Here is a 20,251-nt window from a genome sequence, read left to right as displayed (position 1 = left end):
GGTAAGGGTGTCAAATACTTAGTCATGTATTCATGCTCGATAGCTTGATGGTTTCAAGTGGTGGTTGAATGCATACACGTATCTAGTACAGGACAAGACCGTACTACTCAGGCCGAGTCGCGCTGCCTTCGCCATTTGCCTCAATCGGATGCGATTGAATAGGCTGCGGTAACTCATCCATATCACGGTCCGTGGTTTGCGAAGCGCGGGGTGGCCGCTCACTCCGGGATAAGGCCTCGCGTGGCGTCCGGACCAGCGCACGTAAGTCTGATCCCGCCTTCTCTATCTTCATCACCGTGGCAATGGAAACGCTCCTCCGCATACGCCGAAGGATCCCCCTGTCGTCATCGCGCCCGTCCGTGGAACTTCGGCCTCCAGCTGTTTGGTCCGCACTCCCAGGATTGCGCACGGCTTTCAAAGCCTTATCAGCCCATTTTCGATCTTCGTCATCGAGAACAGGGGCCAGCCGGTCGATTGCGTGCTTGGCATTTCCAACTCTCAGAATCTCGAGCATGTCCGCCGCTAAACTTCCGAATTGCTCGTCGTCTATTTTCGCAGGCTCCTCAGGCTCCGCAGGCTCACGCTGCAGCATGGCAATGGAGACGAGGAGGATGTTTATGATCTTGAGGCCTAATTCATCCTTCTCCACGTTCTTCGCCCTTTCGACGACCGAGGCAGCAGCCTGTAAAGCCTGCTCAGTCTGTGTCGCGAGATCGGGGGCGGAGCAGTTTCCAGGTCTGCTCTCCGTTGTAAGAAAACAGGTCTGTTTCGAGTCATCACGAACAGGAGGAAAGACGGCAACGTCGGTTTTATCGACATCCTCGGTTATCGGGGTCAAATCACCGGCAGGTCCCTTGAAGAGAATCGCCGCTGCGCGACAAGCGAAGCGCAGAACCAAAGCATAGAGGTCCCTTATGTCCTGCTCTTTCGTCGGCTTGATGCGACCGAGATTGATGTACACGTTGCGCAGCACATCGAGTGTAGCTGACAGGATGTTCGTGCGATCGTCTTCTGAGATCAGACTGTCCGACTTCGAGTCGGAATCCGAGCTAGATTCCGTTTTAGGCGACAACTCGACCTCTTGCACGAGGGCTGTACCGAACTCCCAGATGAAACCAGAGATCCCGACGACGTGAGTGAGCGAATTTAGTAGGGCGGATGAATCGACTTCCTGGCGCCAGCCTTCGCTGAATCCAGCAACCTCCTGGACGGCCGTCGAGGCTTGCGCGTCGAAGTTCAGTAGGTTCGTCAACTTCGCGATGATGTTCAGGTCGGGCGTCGTCCGTATGCGTTTCAAGAAGTATGGGTAGCGCTCCAGGAGCGCCTGCAGTAACTTTCGGTGATCCTCGTACTCGGACGAGCTTCTGCATTGAACCTGGAGCTCTGAGCGCAGGAGACACATCATCAAGACGAGGATGGCATCTAAAAACGAGCTGCGTTCCCTTTGGGTGAGAGTAAACGGGCAAGAACGGGGGCGACTGCGTCGAGTGAGGTTACAGTCGGGACGAGAAGCCCAGAAAGAGAACGTGGGATCGGCCGCGACAGCATCCAAACACCCCAGCAAATCTGACGCAACACTGGGAAGCCCATGTCCGGCCTGTTCTGCATGAGGGCCGCAAGGACATCCAGCGCGTCAGACGCGTGTTTAGCCTGCGCCTTGCGCTCTTGATCGTCCGGAGAGTCCCGTACCGTGCTTGTACCGCTCTCGACGTCCGCCTCGGTCTTCTTTGGCTTGTCCTTTGACCGGTCCACCTTGATAGGGCGCATGCCGATGAAGATCGTGGCGTTTGCCAGCGCGGTGAGTTCGTCGCCGTCGAGGCCGCGTATCGTATCAGGCTTGCGCAGGCGGTTGAAAAAATCTTCCACCGAACACCGCACCTGCTCTGAATACCATCCGCTCGACGACACGACAAGCTGCAATCGGAGCATGTGCGAGTAGAGGATGATGTTTTCGTATTTGTCGTTGATACGCGCGTCTGGCTGGCATAGTTTGTCTTTCGTGAGTGCCTCCTCGGGGCGGTACCAGAAGCGAATATATTTCGGCACGCGACGCAAGCGGAAATCCCAAAGCACTGGTATGCCTTGGATCTTGAAGAGGACTGTGCGAGCATCTTTCGTCTCTGCCTCCGTCAGGAGGCGCGCAAGAGCCCTACTAGACCGGTGGAGGTCCATGTCGCGATCCTCGACCGCGCTGGCCGCGCCATCCTTGACCGCACCATCCTTGGACACACCATCCTTGGCCGCGCGATCGTTGTCCGAATGTCGATCGAGGATATGGTCCACTAGCAGGTCAATTGCCCCGGCGTCGATGAAGAGCGCACGATACCGTACCAGTGCAGGGAATTTGCACAACTCCCTGGTCAACTGTGCGCTATCCCCGACATTGGGGTACGCGCCGATCATCCGTGCGAGAACACGGGCGTCCATGAGGTCAGAGTGGTCTGATATGTACGCTTCCTCTCGCAGGCGTACAATGTTGGTCGGTCCGAGCGCTATGTGCCTCGCCCAGAGACTCCACAGGTTCTTCGGCAGGATGTGCGTGTCGCCGAGTGTGGTGAGCAGGCGTCGCCAGCGCCGTCCGAACCAGGACGCGATGAGGACGTCCCAGATGGCACGGAATACTTCCGCGTCTCTGTTGTAAGTCCAGTACTCCTCGGCTACCACTGCAACGAAACCCATGCCCTGCGAGCGCGGCGGGAGGTCCAATGAGAGGCCTTCCGTATCGAGTTGACGAAGATGAGGATAAGGAAGGTGAGCGATGTCCTGTAAGGGCAGGTAGCGCTGAAGATGGACCGGATGTGTGTCCAAATGTATATGAAGACCATGCCTGAGACGAATATCGCTGTAACTGTGCCGACGGTCTTGTTGAAATACCACAAGAAATCCACGAGGCCGGCAAAGAATAGAAGCAGCGACACATGCAGAAGGAAAGGGAGGAAGGGCAGTACCAGTGATAGTCGCCAGTCCCGCATGCTGTCATAGCGTAACTGGATCTGCCTCCCCGCATGTGCGTCTCGGACGACGTATCGTCGCGGCCTTCGTGGAGATCGGCGAGCCACTCTTGCTGAGCATCGCTAGAACGCGGTCGAGACACTTGTGACCAAGCTCGCGAACCAGAGAACGTTGATGCGGACGAAGGTGGAGACCGAACTTGCCTGCGCCTCTACTTCGAGAGCGTGAGCATTCGCCGGGGGTGTGCCGTTCGACTGCAGTGTGATGAGAATTGTCGCAAGATCACCTCGGTCTTGGTCGACTCGGGTTTCATGTATTGGTACGACTCGATTACGAAAGCCGTAAGCACTGCGGAGAACAAAGCCGCCTGCATGGACGATCGTCAAACAACGCGACCGCGTGGGCGATGGAAACAGCGACGCACAAAAAGCAGTAGTGTGTCAAGATCTTTGTCCCAAGTCTTGACGAACTTTGTATCGACATTACTGAAGCGTGTCTCGTACTGTTTCCACGTTTCGTCACTCAGTGGCGACTATCTGACGGTCAGTGTGTGCCTCGTAGTAGAAATTGCGATGCTTACCGTCGTGTGGGATGGGTCTCCGCAGGCATCTCCATCCGAGTTCTGTGCGGATGCCTTTTCAAGTGAGTTGGTCATCTGAGGACCAGCTGCAGGTTTAGTCACCTTTGTAAACGGGGTGTCTTCTGTTGCACGCTCGTTCATTCTAGGGGTCTAGCGAAAACACTTCAGAATCGCAGATGGCGTCACGATTAACATGCTTGAGAATACATACCCCTGGACTAAGAGCTCTGGGGGATCCTAGGGAAAAGCTACCTTCGTCGGGCATCTCGAGCTTGAGCGGAAGTAGCACGAGGGGCGTTGAGGCAAGACGCGAGGGGTCGGGAAAGCTGACAACAGTAGCGTTCACACATTTTATGGCTGTTTGCTATACTCATGGAAGCGCATCGGAATGTGGTACCAGTGGGCCCTCCCGTGTCACAAAAATGACAGCTTCTCGCACAAAGCTGTCCATCATGAACCTTGCTCCACGAAACCCGCCCGTGCGGCCAATACCAACGATCGCGCAATGCGCAAAACAGAACGAAGCCCGCGGCGTGCTAATTGAACGGGCTTACTGCGATGTATTTGGTCGATCACTGTCACCGTCCTCGTAATAGCGACGAGCAGCAACGCGCGTCGCAACTCGCGACCTATTGAGCAACCCGTTTATTTGTCATGTACTGTACAAAACTCAAGACGACTGAGCACACTCACCCTGCGCTATTTGACTTGATTCTCATCGCAACTTCAAGGAAATGTGGCTCGTACTGCCACGAGTCGGGGGCCCAGTAGCGAGACTTCGTTAGCTTCACTGACTCCTTGCATCCACATTCTTTCTAGTATGGTCGATGGCTGTGCGAAACGGTGCTGTTTGCGTTACTTTCAGATATGGGTTGTCAGTAGCTATCAGGCTGTGAATTGTTGTTAGTAGTGTACAATGATTGCAAAACGATTGTTACAATGTGCGAACAGGCGCGAACATGATCTGAGATAGTCTGAGATCGAATGAGCACAAGCGCTCAAGATCACATCTCACGTCGTGCAGCTTTGAATTCATCTTGCAATATCTGAAGCAGTTCTATGAGACATGCCCCATAAACGGGCAAAGCGCACTCTCCGTGAAAAGCAGCGCACACAGTCGTATGTTCACTCCTACTACTTGTCATGGTGCGAACTCAAACAGCCAAGAGGGCTCGACTCCCCCCAGGTGCTCGCCATGCCATCGACAATGAAGACGTCCCGAAGGGGGCTGCACGCATCTTAAACGCGGCACGGATACAAGGAGAATTCAAAGAAAAAAAGCGCAAGCTGCAGGAGGGCGGAGGGGACGGAGAGCCTCGAGGAAGAGGAGGAAGTCTGAAGGCAAGGATGGCGGAGAGGGCAAGTCGAAGTTGAGGATACAGCCGGGCGAGTCAATGGCACATTTCAATAGGTGCGTGGGTCTGTTTTGGTCCTATCCTATGGCCTACGAGGTAGCTTTGAGCTAACCGAGTCGTGCCAGGCGAGTGGAGGATTCGATGCGCGGCGATGTACGCGTGGCCATGAAGAATTCCTCCGCTCTGGCGCGAAAAGTCAGGAAAGGAGAGGAGGCGACATCGAAAGCAACGAAGACAACGAAGAAGGGTGCACCGGCTCCTAGTGCGCGAAGCCGGACGACGATACGCAGACGGAACCCAACAAATCGACCGACACCAAAGCCTCGGCCGCAGGAAAGCAGAAACCCGAAGAGTTCGAACGTCTATCTACCTCTACCCCTCGACGGCTGAACGACATAGTGCATGCACCTCCGGAGTTGAAGAAGCTACCACGAGGAGCAAAGCAACGACCGAAGTCCTCAGACGCGGCTGCCAATGGAGAGGGCGCCGCTAGCTTGCGGCAAGGTGCGCTCTCCATGGCACAAAAGGCGATGCTCGACGAGGAGCGTCTTAAGGCAATCAATATGTACAGGGAGATGAAGAAGGCCAAGGCGGGTGGATAACCGCTCGTCGATTTCTGCATGCCCCTGCGATCCATCACAGCGATCGTAGTCAGGCTGTGGAGATGTCAATGGATTGCATGATGACTAGTCCATAAGAGTCTAATGCATGATTGTCCTTGCGTGTAGAACCTCGAGCATAAGTTACGTTCATGCTAACAATACAGTGGAAAGCGACCCCCAGATCCACAGTCGACAGACACTCACTCACTTGAAACCCATTCTCCGTGCATACTCCCTCTCCTCCTCCTCCGTGAGCCCATCCGGGCCACTCCAGTTCGCCGAGCTCGTCCTCGCCCTAAACCTGCTCTGGCGCGTCCTGAACATATCCTCCATCCTCAGCGGCGGGATCTGGCCAAAGACTTCATCCGGGTTCACAGCCGCCTGTTGCTGCAGCGCCGCACGGAGCTCGGGCGACTGCGCCCACTCCGGCGGGTCGAACGTCCGCGGGCGGTCCTCGTCATCCGAGTCCGAGTACTCGCTATTGATGTCCGGTAGCTCAATCGCCTCGCTCGCCCCCGGCGCAGGCTGGGTCTGCTGCGCCTGCAGTTGCGCCTTCGCGCGGTCGGCCATCTGGGCGCGAATCGCCTGTGAGGGCTGCGGCTCGTCGTCGTCCCGCGCCGGTGTCTTGGCTTTGCCCTTTGGCGGGCCGACTTTGAGGTTGCTTGAGGACGGCATGGACTTGAGATTGCTGGAAGACGGTGTGTGCTTGATGACCTTCGTGGCGGTAGCAGGTTTGCTGCCGGAGAGATCGGTCTGCTTCATGGCTGACTTGGGTGGGGGCCCGACCTTCGTGCCGGGCGGGTGCGCTACGGTGCTGGGTCCTGGCTTAGCTACGACGCGCGGCGCAGGCGGAACGTCCTTCTTTTCCTTTGACGGTGGTTTCTTCGACTCGATCGGCTTTTTCTCAGCCTCGATCTTCCGTTTCTTCGTGTTGTCATCGTCCAGCTGCTGAACAGGGAATGAGTATGACGAAGCAGTCAATCCGAGGACAACCGTTACCTTCTTACTGGCCATGCGGCTGAGCGGCCGCTTGTCAGTATGCTCCTCGCGCTCCCTCTTGCGCCGCTCGTTCTCCTCCTTGATCTTCCTCTCTTCCTCTTGGGCACGCGCCTGTTCCTCTTCTGCTTTTCGCTGCTGAACGAGGTGGCGGCGGTTCTCCATCTCCTTCATACGAGCAGCCTTCTTCTCGATCTCTTCTTGTTGCTATTATGGGCACCGCTGTTAGGAATCCTGTCATGCAGATATATTACACGAGACGCACCTTCTTGGCCGCCTGAGCAGCAAGCTGCAGGCTCTTGACAGGCTCCTTCTTCTTGCTACCACCGAGCATGCTGCTCATGAACTTGGTGGCCTGCCCGATGATACCAACTTGAGATTGCTGCGACGACGACGCAGTGGACGCCATAGATTGTTGACTCTGGCTTCTCTCCGCACCAGGCTGGTTGGACTACATGTCGTATGTCGCGTTAGCAACAGAACCATCCGTCGGTAGAGAACAACATACCTGGACGAGGCTCACCGTCGATTGGCCCCAATGGCGATATCTTCCAGGTCCGTCTCGTCCATGTCCTCATCATCTACGAGCTCATCAACCTCCATAGCCACGTCCGCGATATCCTGTTCCGCAGCGTCCTGCTCCTGCTCATCCTCCGCCTGCTCGTGTTCAGCTTCAAACTCAATGGGAATCGCACTTGACGACTGCATCTCAGCCTCAGGCGGGGCCTCCTCAACTTGTTCGACGTCCTTCTTCGCCACGAACGACTTCGTGAAGTTCGTAGTGACGAAGCCTGTATCGCCGCCCTTCTGGCTCGTGCTTCGGCTCGGGAGCGTGCTCCACGTATCGTCCCTGTTCTCCGCCGACGTGAACCAAACGGCGTCCATATCTGATGCGGCGCGAACTTGTCGTCGACGTGCCAGCTGTCGTCGTCGTCGTCATCGTCGTCGAACTTATTCTGCGACTGCGTCGGCTGCAGGGAGAACTCCGTGTCCTGCGAGTGTGGCATCCACGCGGGGATGTTGTCCTCCTTATCGAAGATCGCGTCGGAGAACACGCTGGCCTTACTTGACTGCGCTGAGAGACCACCACCGGCCTTCTGGCTATTGGGCGATCCCAGCTTGGCGGGGACCCCGAGGGTCATAGCAGCGGGTAGCGAGAACGGATTGCCAGTAGGCATCTTGAAGGAGTAGTCCTTGCTGGGACCAGCAGCGGGTTGCGCCTTCGAAGTTTGGGCAGTGGAGGACGAGGGAGGTGGCGCTGCGAAGACAGCAGGCGGCTTGCTGAATACCGGACCAGTAGGAGGGAGCATTGGGGCCATGCGTGGAGGCGAGTGCGGCGGGGTTGTCGATACGCTAGTATCCTCGTTCGCGCTTGCTGCTTCGATGTTAAGTGCGGGCAACGGCGGCTCTGGGCCAGACGGAGGAGTCCGCTCCTTCTTCTCAGAAGGACCCATCAAATCCGACAAGCTCAGTCTCTTGTGTGAGTCCGCTACTGCCGCAGACTCGGAGAAGGCGCAGACACCACTTCCACAACATTGCCGCCGTCCTTGGCCATACTTCCCTCGGCAGCGACACCGACATCCGATCCCCGCTCCAGCTTGTTTCTCTCTGCCACCCGCGCTTCTGCAGCAGCGCGAGCTTCTGCGAGCGCTGCGCTGCGGTGCCCCCGAGCGACTTGCCCATGCTCTTGCCGTGTCTCGCGCCGAAACCTTCGAGCCTCTTCTTAAACGTATCCAGTAGTGGCTCGTCCTGATCGACGACTTGTATCTGAGCGGTGAAGTCTTCGGGCGGGACGGTGGCAGCCCGAATCTTCATTTCCACGGACGGCCTAGGAGACAGTGAGGGAGGTTCCTCGACGGACATCAGCTTGACCTTGCCCTTCCGTGCGGAATCGCTGTCTTCGGTCAGCTTCACGACCTTCGCTATTCTCTCTTCGTCCTCCACGCCCTTCGACGGCCCAGCGGCAGCCCCACCAGGCCCGCCAAAGTCCATCATCTCGCCACTCTTCCGCTTCGTGCCCAAGATTCCCAGACCGAGCCCAGTACCCAGCGTGTTGCTCGTCCGCTTACCTGCGACCTCCATCGCTTTCACCTCGCGCGCCTTGACTAGCCATGATCCGCGCTTCTGACCAGGACCGAGCGCGGTGCCCATAGACGGCTCACGCCCTGTGCCTGAACGCGTCGATTTGTGCAACGGGGACGGTGCAGGCAGGGTAATCTGCGAGAGACTTGGTTTGCGACCCAGGCTCCCTGATGATGGTTCGTCTCGAAGAGGGACGCTTAGCTCGTCAACGGCTGAGGTAGAGGGCACGATGGGCAGTGGTTCCTGCGCATCCCGCGGCTCGTCGACGGCTGGCGAGGGGCCTTGAAGAGCAGGCGTGGCATATTGCTGCGACGAGGGAGAACTGAGTGGGATAGAATGGAAAGTATCCGTAGTGGACATCATGTCAGTCTGCACTGGCTCGTCTACATCCATGCTTGTCGGGGCATTTGCAGCGGGCTCCGGTTCCTCCAATGTGAGTGTCCCGACTGCGAGCGGTTGGGAAACCTCCTTCACTGGAGAGAGAGGCAGGGCAGACATTCGTGTCCGTTCCGCTGGTTCGTCGTCCTCGGCGATGATAGACAGCTCCGTCGCTACTTGTTCTGAAGACGTACCAGATATGTTCACTTCGTCTACACCGCGTACTTGACCACTACTCTGTTGGAGACGCGGCCCATCTGATGTTGGGGCCACAGGCACTTTGCTAGCCTCTCCATCGTCCCGAGTGTCCTTCGCTTCCAAAAGCGTTTTGTAGAAGCTATTCACGGGTGCATGTTCTCTCGTTCGTCATCGCTCCTCTGGTCCTGTCAATTGCGTGTACTCGTCGACCGCGGCACGTACTCACGTCTAATGACATCGCGACCCCCTTCTTCGCAGCTGTAGCCGTCGTGTACCTCGTACGCGCGGGCGCGTTCTTCCGACGACCAGGTGTCTTAAGTAGTTCCGGACCGACCTGCTCAAGTCAGTAATCGGCTGACAAATCCTTTTCACCACTTACTCCGTCCTCGGACCCTTCAACACGTTCTCCATGTAATCATCCAAGAAATCGAACGTATTCTGAATCTGGTCGTGCAACAGCTGTCGTCCGGGATCCTTGGCTATGGCAAGGCGAATACTGTCGGCCCATCGAAGAACGCCCGCGCCGCCTGGAGTTGATCTGTCCATTCTCTTCGTCTGTTCGGGCTGTCCTAGCCTATGTTTTGGAGGGAGAGCTGGGGGAGAGCTGAGAGAACGAAGGCGCGCGACCGCGAGTCGAGATTTGGAACATTACCACGTGACCGCAACGAACCCCGCCACTGTATCGGGCCGGGATCTCGGCCACCCCAAGTATTGAAATATTGAACGCTCAGGTCGCCTCGCACTCCCTTTTTTTCTGCGTGCACTGTTCCTCTTTATCGACAAGTGGTCGGTCATTTTCCGGATAAGTACTACAACGATTTCATAACAGTCGGCGGTGCAGCACTTCGTGATCAACAAATGTACCGTCCACGCTGACGGAGCAAGAAGATGGCGAATGCTCCTTGTGTCCTCAGTCCGCTACGTCCGGGGAAGCGTCCCAGTCACCCCTTCGGCCACCATCTGAAGGCGCATGGACACTCTCGACACAGGTCTCTTCAGTTGCGTGGAGCCCCGTCAGCGTGAATCTCTACGATGCGGAGATCAGTCAGGGAGACGGTGCGTTCATTCCATAGTTATTCCCAGATGCCACCGTAACGCGAGGTCGTGGGCCACAGCTGACTCTCGATCGTGTTTGAGCACTGCCCGACTTCTAGCGTCGTACCCAAATATACCTGGTACGCACTGCATTCATTCAGGCTCGCCGCACGCAGGAGAGCGTTCCGTCGGACGTGTCCCTGTGGGCCATCTAGCCCAAGGAATTCCCAGGTATGGCGCGCGCTGTCGTTCGTCGTCGGTCAGCTGGACGTAGCGTCAAGCGTACGCCGGCCTTCGAGAGCAGCTCAGCCCGCAATGCCTACCCCACGCCGCAGCATCTCAGTGGTTCGCCACTCTCGCAGACGTCATCCGACTGCTGGAGCATCGACATACGCCCTCTCGCCCATGCTCATACGACCGCACCGCCTGCTGCGCTTGGCAGTGGTCACCCCAGCCTGGCGAGGGATTCGGGTTCACCGCAGGCGCCGCTCTTCTAGCGCGACGCCACGATGCCGTCAGGTGGTGCGGTCGGGTAGAGGGTGACCCTCCGTTCTCACCGACGCTCATCTCCCGCGGCTCTCTGTGGGACGGCAGCGCCTCGCGAGCTGCTGGGGGCGGTGAAACGCTGCATAAGGTAGCTGGTTTACCTGAGATCGAAGCGATATGAAGGGGTGAGGCGCTCGAGTGTTGATGCGAGGAGTGGGTTCGCGCTCTCCACACGGGCGATCGGTCTGGGGTGTAGACGCGTTCCGCAATCCATGTGGCGGGGAGATACTGCGGAAGGTGCAGTGATACCTGATATGGTCTAATGTGCGAACAGCGATTGGTGCGTCGAGCAGGGGAATATACATCGATGCCCTGTCTAGCTACTTCCTAGTCTTTGAAGGCGAGTAAACAGCCTCAAGGACGCGTTCCACGAGAGAGCATGCACACGAAGGGGCACACGGTCGTAAGTGAGTGCCATGCTGAAGGATTCCTGTACGTCATTCCGAGGGTGCGCGGCTCCCGATTCACAGGATGTACGCTCGCATGTCCATCAAGCATGGCAGCCGGCGGACTGACTACGTATGACATACGTACAGTCCTAGCTTCGTGGACTTTGTTATCGTGCCCTGCTTACTGAACTCATTCGCTGGTAAGATTGAGTTACACGTGTACACGTTTCGGGTCACTGAAGGTTACACACTATAGATGCTGCACCCTCATCCATGTGAGAAAGAGATCAATTCAGTGCCTCTTCGTCGTATTGGCCCCACTCGGTCACTGCCCTGCAATGCCAGTGACATTCGCGACACTCAAGTTCGCGTTCGACATCTACATTTGAAAGATGAGTCTGACAAAGTTTCACCTAGTGGATAGTCATTATATCGATCCGAACTTCGAGTTCAGTGACGTTGACTCAGGTTTGACTCCTACAAATGCCGCAGGAAGGTTTCTCGTGTGACCTTTACCTCTTCTTACTGTGCCGGGCAGCCACAGGCCGATCACATCATATCCTCTGCATCCACTTGGCAGTTGCACGCAAGCCTACGTTGAATGAGACTGCATCAAACGATCCATAACGCCACGGTACCTCGTCTACCATACGGCCCTCGAGATTGTCCGCCACTACTTGCTTAAATTCCCACAGGTTCAGCTGCGATTAATCATAGGGCTCAGCCCTGCAGAGGACTCTAATAATCACGGAGACGAAAAAAGCTTTGCCCTCTGCTGTTGGATCAGGGACACTTCAAAGCATGTGGTGCGTATTTAATATCTGTATGGAATTGTCCCGGCTTAACGCAACTCTCCCGGCGTACAAATTCCAGCGAACTCAAATCCAAAGGTAGCACTGAGGCCTGAGGACGGACATGCTTGTTCGGGTTCTAGGTCTGCCTTCCCTGGGAGGCCGCCCTCTGATCTAGCTTAGTCCAGATGATAGTCGGTCTTCAAGTTCAGAGTTTCTTATGATCGACCGCAGTCTCCAGCCCAGTCTGAAGTGACAAATATTGACTATCGTACAGAGGCCGACTACGGACTGCGCCGAAGAAGCAGCTTGTACACGATATGCTGTGAAGCTTGTGAAGGCCCGCGATGCGAGACGGGTACCCGCCGGGACTCGGCACGTCGCAACGCTCGTATGGTGTCAGCGCAATGATCATAGCATCTCTATCCGAGAACCGAAATGCGAGAATCACTCACCGGCTCGAACGTTGCAACCTGCGGCACCTCCGACTCGGGTCCCTGCCATGTTTATGAAGGCCTGACATAGAGTTTCGAAACTTGCTATCTTCATAGTCTGCATGTGGCCAGCTTTGCTCATCCATCGACATCGCTGCCTTCTCGTGTTCATTTCCGAGTCAGCCTTATGAGGTCCTCACGGAACTGATTGAGCATGTGCCATGCCGATCTCGCCGGTGACACCCTCAACTCTGTTTTGTGTCTCGTGTGGTCTTTGCTTCCCCACAGAGCCTGATACTCCAGGGTAGGTCCGCATTCTCTCACTATTGTAAGCTCGCTCGTAGCGGAGGTGCTATAGCGTGCGCGCCAAATTCATAAAATTGGTTCCGTTGGTTCCGTTGGTTCGCGTGGCATTGGCTCCGGGACCTGCCTAAAAAGGCAAAGGGAGCAAAAGTTAAACGAGGAGTGAAGCAGGTGGCGGCCTTGAGGCAGACCGTCACCATCTCGTCTTCTCCCAGCGCGGGGCGGAGCAGCTACATATACCCTCCTCTCCTCCTGCGTCTATGTCAATCTCCCCGACAATCTCAGCCAGCTCCTGCCTTTCTGATCGCGACCCCCGCTTCCGCTTTCACTGCTTTGCGCAGGCACACCGTTGCTTATATACCTCTCATCTGCCCTTGACCTCGCCTCACGAACACCAGCCATGACTGAGTACGACTACTCGCCCGAGGCCTACGAACGGTACCATGCCAAAATGTCCAAGATCTCCGACTGGGCACAGAGCATACCTACCCATTCACGCCTCGCCGACCCTTTCAGGGCTTCATGCATGCCCCCTCACACGTAGCGAGTGTCGTCTCCAGCGTTGGACCGTCGCCATCCGTTCGCGGGAAGCAGTCACCCAGCTGCGACCGCTCCACATCCCAGACACTCGCGCCAGGCGGGAGTCGCCATCACGGACCTCACCGCACCCGTCCTCACACCGGCGTGGCCATACACTACCAGCACCACCGCCACCAGTGCCATTAGGAATCCCGCCATCCGTGGACTACCGCCAGTACATCCAGCAGCAACCACAAGCACAGCGGCCACGTCCACACCCTCCCCGTTCGTCGACGGCGCCGCCGCCGAATCCACCCGTGCCCTTCCCGCGGGCGCGGGCCCATCCCGGCAGCACGCGCGTGCCACGTACCCGATGGACCGCACACACCTGGCGCAGGCAGGGTACGCTCCAGGCAGCACCTATCGCCTTGCGTATGAACCTGGCCGCGAGTACGTCCTGCCTACACGGCCCGGTCAGTCATATGTGATCGTCCCGCCTAATGGGGGACGTGTACAGGTTGTGGTGAGTCCTTCCTATTCTGTCTGCTACTAGAGCTGATCTTGGTCTCCGGCAGCACGATCCGACCACACAGGTCACATACACGAAGGGCTCCCGGGGTACTGGCAGTTCCAGCAGCTCACGCAGCCCGACCAAGAAGCCGCTCCTCAAGAGGTTTCTGGCCTCCATCAGCCCCACCGGCACGGCCAACAGGGGCCCACCAAGGAGCGGCCAGCCGCCTCGTCGACTAAGACGGCATTCCACATCGCATTTCTGAGTCTCGGCCGCTGGCGGCCTTTCCTCCTCTTCACTTATTCTGTCCCATCTCCGGCTGCCGTCCGCACGACGCCGCCGCAAAATGCGCGCCACGGCTGGCGTGCAGGGATCTCCCCTCTTCTACTGGCATCCTATGGTACATACGCCTTCGCTCCGGTCATTCTCCACGGACGCCTCTGTAGATATCATCTTCACAGTCTCCCCGCAGCCTATTCTCTGGATGGCCCCGCTCAGTACATACCACTAGTAGATACCTTAACGAGTAACGTAGAGCACGAAATGTCACGACCCTTCGAGAAGCGGGCGCTAGGCCCGCACCACGATCTACATTACATTCACTGGTCTTCCGCTCCGTCCATCACACGCGGTTCGAGAACGATGGATTGCAGTGATAGGCTTGTGCGGACGAGACGACGCTGCTTGGAGTGATCAGGCCATCGAGGGTCCGGGGCCAGTTCAGGGCTCCAATTCGGGGGTGGGAGAGATACCGAGCCTGACGGTGGGGGTGCGAGCGGGCTCTGCAGTCTGGGGTGCACGCCGGTGCAACGAGGCTGACGATACACAGTGCATGGGCGCGCAGGGTTCGTAGATCGTGGATAAGGATGCGGAGGGTGTGTTTCAGTTCGAGGTTCTGAGCTCGCAGACGGTTTGTGTGCGGGCTGGAAGGCTGGTGATACTAAACCAGAACGAATCGAGCGCGATGAATGATTTTCGCGTGCTACGGACGACCGAGCTGACTATCATATTGCTCATGACGGTGTGAGTAGACCGTCAAGCCAATGGCCACCACTGCAATTACGAGTACATGCTCGACGTGGCCGTGTCGGCGCGAATGAACTCGCCTGGATCTGCTACAGGCAACACGCGCGGACGATCTGCGACGCAGAGCCAGCGGACAACGGTCGTTGTTTTTGAAGACAATGTTTCAGGGCATCTTCACTGACTTCAGCCTCGTACTAGCGCGGCTCAGACTCGGTCGTCCGTAGCACGCGACAGTCCTCACGGCGCACCGCGAACACCTCCTGACATCTGCGCACGCCGACGCCGCGCTGCAACTCACACTTCTACGGCCCAATGGACCTGCTCCTCGTCCCAGAGCTTCAGAGACGTCCAGCTGACCACAGGGACTTTGAGCGGCGCCGCTCGGGACAGGTGCGATCAGCCTTACACGCCCATATGTGCGACACACTGCAGACATCGAAGGGTGTCGCGCCGCACGTACGTGTGTCTCCGGGCGAGCGCAGACACGACATCGGACGGGCGGCGAGCGCGTCTAGGGTCAGCTGCCCGTGCGGTGAGTCACAGTTACGGCAGGTCGAGCATGGGGAGGCACTGGCCACGGGGCAGACGCACCGGGAAACTGACGGTACTGCCGTTGGGAGCTCCTGGGCGCTCGGGGAAGCTGTTGGAATGTGGTGGGTCCACTCACGAACCACGACGGCCAGGGACCGTCGAAGCCTTCGTGGGGCGGTTCTGTGTCAGGTTGAGATGCAATAGCACGTACATACCTCCGCAGGAATTGTAGGATTTCGTGATGTTCTACGTCTCGGGAATATGCATTCGTCGAACCTCCGCATATTGGGTACCGGTGTTCTCGTTCTGGCGGTGAACGCAATACATCGGCATCTGTGTGATTACTTGAAGGTTATAGGGACCATGGCGCTACAGATGGCGTCTCCTCTAGCGAAGCCACGGATACCGGAGCGCATAGAGAGCAATATTGCATGTTACAGATATGACAGCGGCCCTGGTGAGGATGGCGGCCTGCGTAATAGCGCCCGAACATGTGTCGGTCACCGTGAGCTGCGAAGGTGTGGCGAAGGGACGGGCTTTGCGAGTCCTTGGACACAGCCATGAGGTAGCTTCGTCATCGCACTTCGAGCCCATAGTCTGTCTCTCACATAGGAAGGTCAGGCGGGCCCCGCAGAACGGCTACGGGAACAGTCAGACAGACAGAACAGAATAGAAAACAACAGCAGCCATACACGACTGCAGTGCGAGGCACTCCTTCATATTTCCATCTTGGCATCGTCGCTATCTTCGGCATAGGAAGCGTTTTCCTCCATCACCTCCGGTTCTGCCTTTGTCTTCCGCACGGTGGTGGCATGTGAAGCGTCCATCGTGCCTACGCTCTCCTTCAGTGTCTTCCACACCTCTCGCGCCCCGCCCTCCGCAAGCTCGCGAGCGCGCTTGAGCTCGGCTTCGTCGAACGGCGTGTTGGTGGTGTAGTTCGTCCAGAGCAAGGAACCTGATGGTGCATCCCGCGTGCCTGAAGGCAGAACGGCAGAGAACAGGAACGCGAAACAGCCTCCGCCCGAGAGGCGAGAGATCTCTGCTTCGGAGGGGTCAAGTACTAGCTCCAATCCAGACTCCGATGGTATGCGTCCTACAGCGACCGCGCAGACAACACCACGCATTGGGACAGAGCTTGCGTTGACCAGCGCGGCGCTACTCGCGTTCACCACGCTCGCGACAAGACTCGCGTTCCAGCCGCGCCCGACGCTCCCCATCCCGCTGCCACTACCGGTTCCGCAAAGCGCCTGGCCGACAATCTGCACGAGCGTCCGAGGGTGATGCGAGAGTAGGAGTGCAGGGGAGAGTATCCCTTTCAGTGTTGTGGACAGTGCTTTGGAGTCCGTCCCAGAGATCGAGGCCAGCGGGCGGATGTGGATGTCCAGTGTCGCCTGCGAGGGCAGCTCGAGGTTGGCGCGAACCTCAATCGGTCCTGATACTGAGGCGAGCGATTTTGTCTCGCCTTGTAAGACATGTAGGTGAGTTGTTACTGCATTAGAGTGCGAACTCCATGGACGCACCGAAGCCGAATTTTGCTGCCCCGTCCACCCTGTCTAGCCGCTCATATACTATGCTGAGCTCCCTCAAATCGGTTGGCTTCCGCCCATCCGTCCTGGCCATCGAGCCCAGAGAATGAAGTCGTTGGATGCGATCTGCTCAAAAACGTAGCAGAGTGAAGGCAAGAAGAGTACAGCTCTGAGGTAGGCTAAGTGCAAGATTGCGGCTTTGCCAGTGATAAATTGATTCTTGTGGCAAGACGCGACGCGTGTCTGACACGCTACACGTGATCGGCGCCCTGCCACTGTGCCAGTGCGGACCGGGTTTCGGTGCTCTGCCATCGTCGCCGACGACGGCGACGAGGTGTTTGTTTTGCTCACGATTGCTGGCTCTATGTTGCCTGGAACAATATTCTCCATCTACTCTCATCCGCAATCCAGGTCACAGCAACGCAGCCTCAGTGAGCAAGCACTATTTTCAATGTGCACATGCACGCGCGCACGTCAGCGTGAGTACTAGTCTCCATTCTCCAGTGGTAAAATGGACCACCGTACTGGACAGAATGGACAATCTTTATTGTCTAAGTATATATATGCGTCAAGTTTAGTCCATGGGCACTCGTTGCGGCCTAATCTTTTGCCTGGTTTCAGCTGCTAGTTCCTCAGGCAGTGTGGATGGTCCGCACTAGTACTACGGCTGAACTGCCCTCCGCCCTGCGCTCGTATATATGCGCCCTCTGTGCAAGGCTACTGGACATCACAACCTCTGCTGTGCTGTGCTCCACATGTGTGTTGGAAGAGCAGATGCTGTCGGGGGCGTTGTCGAATAAGCGTATTGCAACCATTATCGCTCCTCATGTTGCGTGAGTCCCCTATATAACTGCGTGACATCTCGCTAACCCGTGTCATGCGTTCAGCACCTCGGTTGCGATCATCCCTACGTTGTACGACGCCATGACATTTCCAATGCTCATCGGTGGAATCCAAAACCATTCGTGCTAAGTCGGCGACAATCTCAGTTCATAGGACTCTTCATATCGCTCTCTGAATCAATGTGAGCAGCTGTATGCGCTCTATTTCGTATTTCTCCCAATAGCTTTAACCTGAGACAGGAAGTCGTACGGAGCTGTAGTTATCTCACGTACCTCACACGCCCCGTCTATCAAGGTTCGGCATCCCCACCGTCGGTCGTCCCTTACTCAGTTTGTAGCTCTGTACTGAACATTTGAAACACTGCAGTGTCTCACTTGCCTTGTACTAGTGACACGGGCCGCAGATGGTGCAACATTCACTCTCGCCATCTGTCATGCGGCGGTGCTGCCTCGACGCGTGGGCCACACGGCAAGCTTCTTGCTCGTACGCGCCGGACGAATGTGACGGTCATCCGCAGTCACAGAGACTCCTCGGTGCGTCGTATGCATGCCTGTCCGGCTCTCTACATTCACAGAGGCCTGTATTCATCTCTGCGACATGGTTCAGTCAACTCGCAAGTTACTGTACGCTGCGAGCAGCAAGTATCGAACGCTGTGCCTGTCACAGAGTACACCGTCTCTTCACTTACATCGATGACTCTGTTGACGTCTACTCAAGTGATAGCAGCGCCTCGTTCCTGCCTCGTTGTAAGTGAGTTACAGTTTAGCGCTGACACTATATATCAGCTCGCGCTGCGCTGACCTCTTTCATCCTCTTGCCAGCTCGCTGTCCACCCACGTATGCGACCAAAGGGCGTGCTCCCTGGACTGCGACCGCTGCGCTCAGCGAAATCGCGGACGCACGGTCGGGAGCGCATCAGTCACCATCACCGCCGCCCGACTTTTACGTCATTGGCCGCCGTGGGTAGTCCTTCTCAAGCCTTCTGCCCTACTTTGGACCCTTCACGTCGGCAAATACTCAGTACTCAGTGGCTTGCCCCTGCGCCCGTTCAAGTTTTTAGAGGATCCATCTGAAGACGCTTGAACATGCGTGAAACGACTGGTGAGTGATTTTTTCAGGTATGTGGCATCGTGAGGCCACAATCCGACAATTGTGGTTCAGTGTAAGCAGGAAGAAGGCGCGCTCACTGTGCCTCGTGTATCAAGTGCGCCCACAGACTGCCTCGTGTGTGGCCTCACCCCGGCCTCATGCAGATGCCGTCGGTGCGCCCGCCGTGATGCGACCGCTTCCCAGACCACCCTTGTTCTCATTCTGCCTATATATCTGGCTGCTGAGTCTAACACACCCCGTTTCTTCTTCGCCGCAGGTCTACACTGTTGCTCGTCGTTTGCTGCTGCGCTGACTGTGCTCCTACAATTCAACCCCATCTCCTATCACATCGGTTATTGCAAGCGAACTTTGGAATGTAGGTGTGAGGGCTTTGCTAAATCACTGGACTAGGATCTTGCGGACTGCTTCCGTTGTCATAAGCACGCCTATATACAGCGACCAATATGCGAACCCTCCTGTGTTCGTACTCGCCAGTCGGCTTGGTTGGACGCATTTCTTATGGTGAGTTATGAGCCATGTAACCATCTTAGTACTGACATCAACGTCTTCGTCACGCTGGTTCCAGTGTGCACAGCACCCTAGCCCAAACGGCATCTATGCGCCGTTACACTTCCTCTTCTTGCTCACTTCCCCGCTCACATGTGGATTCTCTGCGCGACGGCGACGTCTCTTCTTTCCACTGCGCTTCTCCGGCTCTTCTGTGTTTCAGCTATCGGTGCATGTAGACCCACTGGTGGGCGCCCATGCTGAGCGATTCGCTATTCTTGCGGTTGCAGTGGATCTCTGCCCTGAAGATCAGTCTTCTCCTGCTACACCTGCAGCTGCTAGTGCCGCCATCGAAATCAGCCTGTCTCGAAGATGACGCCGAACCGATTCTCGCCGACGGCAGCCCGACTGGCGAACCGTTGTGCACGCGCTCCCGACAGATTCATATGACGCCGTCCCAACGCCGTCCTACCGGTTATTCGAGCATTTCGCCTAGGTACCCGTCTGCGATCCGGGCGGCTAGGCTCGCGGATATCGACCCTGCAATCACGCTTGCAGCGCTGAACGTAAGCTCGTAGATGGCTGATCGAACGCTGAAATTAGGATCCGTTTGTGGCGTTTATGCATGAGAGCTTGGTGTCCAGAGACACACTGTCGTGCACCTCCCGCGGAAACTACAAGGCGCCCCACATGATTCGAGATGCCGCGCAGCCAACCCGGGCCCTGTCGCTGCTCTTCGCTGATGATGTTCAGTGTCATGGGGTGCGTACTCGACTATCCTCCGTCCCATCGGTTGCTGACGTAAAACTCAACTCTACGTTGTACTGGCTCGCCCGTTCGCACCAGGGTCCGCAAACAGAAATCGCCCGCCCGGTTGACCGCGCGTAACAGCTCCCCAGCGCTCTCCTTCGAATACAAGGTTATCGGCACACGGCGCTCGGCGGGCGATATGCTGGCATGGTGCATATGGGCACAGCGGAGATAGGTTCGTGTCCCTCACGCGAAGCATTCGCATTGCCTTCAATCAGAATAATGACGGTATAATTCCATCCGCTCCA

The 20,251-nt window shown here is 56.8% G+C and overlaps 11 protein-coding genes across 11 annotated transcripts; 5 read left to right on the top strand and 6 right to left on the bottom strand.

Annotated features, from left to right (window-relative positions):
- Positions 1–90: 90 nt before the first annotated feature.
- On the bottom strand, positions 91–327 carry B0H18DRAFT_985143 (uncharacterized protein; the record flags this gene model as incomplete). The annotated part of the gene is made up of 1 exon (XM_048044714.1): positions 91–327. A coding segment is annotated over exon 1 (215 nt), but the record flags the coding sequence as incomplete, so codon positions are not given.
- Positions 328–1,256: 929 nt separating this feature from the next.
- On the top strand, positions 1,257–1,678 carry B0H18DRAFT_985140 (uncharacterized protein). The gene is made up of 2 exons (XM_048044713.1): positions 1,257–1,348; positions 1,456–1,678. Exons 1-2 carry the CDS (start codon positions 1,303–1,305, stop codon positions 1,608–1,610), a joined length of 201 nt encoding a protein of 66 aa, XP_047897647.1. The 5' UTR covers positions 1,257–1,302; the 3' UTR covers positions 1,611–1,678.
- Positions 1,679–3,074: 1,396 nt separating this feature from the next.
- Positions 3,075–3,854, bottom strand: B0H18DRAFT_1208315 (uncharacterized protein; the record flags this gene model as incomplete). The annotated part of the gene is made up of 6 exons (XM_048036265.1): positions 3,744–3,854; positions 3,635–3,682; positions 3,533–3,586; positions 3,377–3,484; positions 3,239–3,319; positions 3,075–3,206 (listed from the first exon to the last, which is right to left on the bottom strand). Exons 1-6 carry the CDS (start codon positions 3,795–3,797, stop codon positions 3,075–3,077), a joined length of 477 nt encoding a protein of 158 aa, XP_047897646.1. The 5' UTR covers positions 3,798–3,854.
- Positions 3,855–4,598: 744 nt separating this feature from the next.
- B0H18DRAFT_1083195 (uncharacterized protein) lies at positions 4,599–5,489 on the top strand (the record flags this gene model as incomplete). Its single annotated transcript, XM_048031632.1, has 4 exons — positions 4,599–4,651; positions 4,836–4,943; positions 5,013–5,149; positions 5,221–5,489. The coding sequence occupies 4 exons, from the start codon at positions 4,599–4,601 to the stop codon at positions 5,487–5,489; spliced, it is 567 nt and encodes a 188-aa protein (XP_047897645.1).
- Positions 5,490–5,608: 119 nt separating this feature from the next.
- On the bottom strand, positions 5,609–7,083 carry B0H18DRAFT_674320 (uncharacterized protein). The gene is made up of 4 exons (XM_048039106.1): positions 6,994–7,083; positions 6,751–6,936; positions 6,489–6,692; positions 5,609–6,437 (listed from the first exon to the last, which is right to left on the bottom strand). Exons 2-4 carry the CDS (start codon positions 6,892–6,894, stop codon positions 5,694–5,696), a joined length of 1,092 nt encoding a protein of 363 aa, XP_047897644.1. The 5' UTR covers positions 6,895–6,936; positions 6,994–7,083; the 3' UTR covers positions 5,609–5,693.
- A 592-nt stretch (positions 7,084–7,675) lies between these two features.
- B0H18DRAFT_674318 (uncharacterized protein) lies at positions 7,676–8,615 on the bottom strand. The gene has a single exon (XM_048039105.1). The coding sequence runs from the start codon at positions 8,565–8,567 to the stop codon at positions 7,926–7,928; it is 642 nt and encodes a 213-aa protein (XP_047897643.1). The 5' UTR covers positions 8,568–8,615; the 3' UTR covers positions 7,676–7,925.
- A 598-nt stretch (positions 8,616–9,213) lies between these two features.
- On the bottom strand, positions 9,214–9,725 carry B0H18DRAFT_674295 (uncharacterized protein). The gene is made up of 3 exons (XM_048039104.1): positions 9,523–9,725; positions 9,370–9,477; positions 9,214–9,322 (listed from the first exon to the last, which is right to left on the bottom strand). The coding sequence occupies exons 1-2, from the start codon at positions 9,687–9,689 to the stop codon at positions 9,372–9,374; spliced, it is 273 nt and encodes a 90-aa protein (XP_047897642.1). The 5' UTR covers positions 9,690–9,725; the 3' UTR covers positions 9,214–9,322; positions 9,370–9,371.
- A 3,095-nt stretch (positions 9,726–12,820) lies between these two features.
- Positions 12,821–14,279, top strand: B0H18DRAFT_985107 (uncharacterized protein). The gene is made up of 5 exons (XM_048044712.1): positions 12,821–12,903; positions 12,983–13,220; positions 13,244–13,477; positions 13,513–13,683; positions 13,736–14,279. Exons 2-5 carry the CDS (start codon positions 13,164–13,166, stop codon positions 13,934–13,936), a joined length of 663 nt encoding a protein of 220 aa, XP_047897641.1. The 5' UTR covers positions 12,821–12,903; positions 12,983–13,163; the 3' UTR covers positions 13,937–14,279.
- Positions 14,280–15,465: 1,186 nt separating this feature from the next.
- On the top strand, positions 15,466–15,977 carry B0H18DRAFT_985103 (uncharacterized protein). The gene is made up of 2 exons (XM_048044711.1): positions 15,466–15,793; positions 15,850–15,977. Exon 1 carries the CDS (start codon positions 15,490–15,492, stop codon positions 15,790–15,792), a length of 303 nt encoding a protein of 100 aa, XP_047897640.1. The 5' UTR covers positions 15,466–15,489; the 3' UTR covers position 15,793; positions 15,850–15,977.
- On the bottom strand, positions 15,466–17,038 carry B0H18DRAFT_985102 (ribosomal protein S5 domain 2-type protein). The gene is made up of 3 exons (XM_048044710.1): positions 16,749–17,038; positions 15,921–16,690; positions 15,466–15,867 (listed from the first exon to the last, which is right to left on the bottom strand). Exons 1-2 carry the CDS (start codon positions 16,846–16,848, stop codon positions 15,945–15,947), a joined length of 846 nt encoding a protein of 281 aa, XP_047897639.1. The 5' UTR covers positions 16,849–17,038; the 3' UTR covers positions 15,466–15,867; positions 15,921–15,944.
- Positions 17,039–19,450: 2,412 nt separating this feature from the next.
- B0H18DRAFT_1115640 (uncharacterized protein) lies at positions 19,451–20,081 on the top strand (the record flags this gene model as incomplete). The annotated part of the gene is made up of 2 exons (XM_048033295.1): positions 19,451–19,759; positions 19,797–20,081. The coding sequence occupies 2 exons, from the start codon at positions 19,451–19,453 to the stop codon at positions 20,079–20,081; spliced, it is 594 nt and encodes a 197-aa protein (XP_047897638.1).
- Between the last annotated feature and the right edge of the window lie 170 nt (positions 20,082–20,251).

The sequence above is a fragment of the Fomitopsis serialis genome, assembly GCF_022376445.1.
Source record: "Fomitopsis serialis strain Sig1Antser10 chromosome Unknown B0H18scaffold_9, whole genome shotgun sequence".
NCBI classification, from domain to species: Eukaryota; Fungi; Basidiomycota; class Agaricomycetes; order Polyporales; family Fomitopsidaceae; genus Fomitopsis; species Fomitopsis serialis.
Note: the sequence above shows the minus strand (reverse complement) of the source record. Positions and strands in the feature narration are given on the sequence as shown.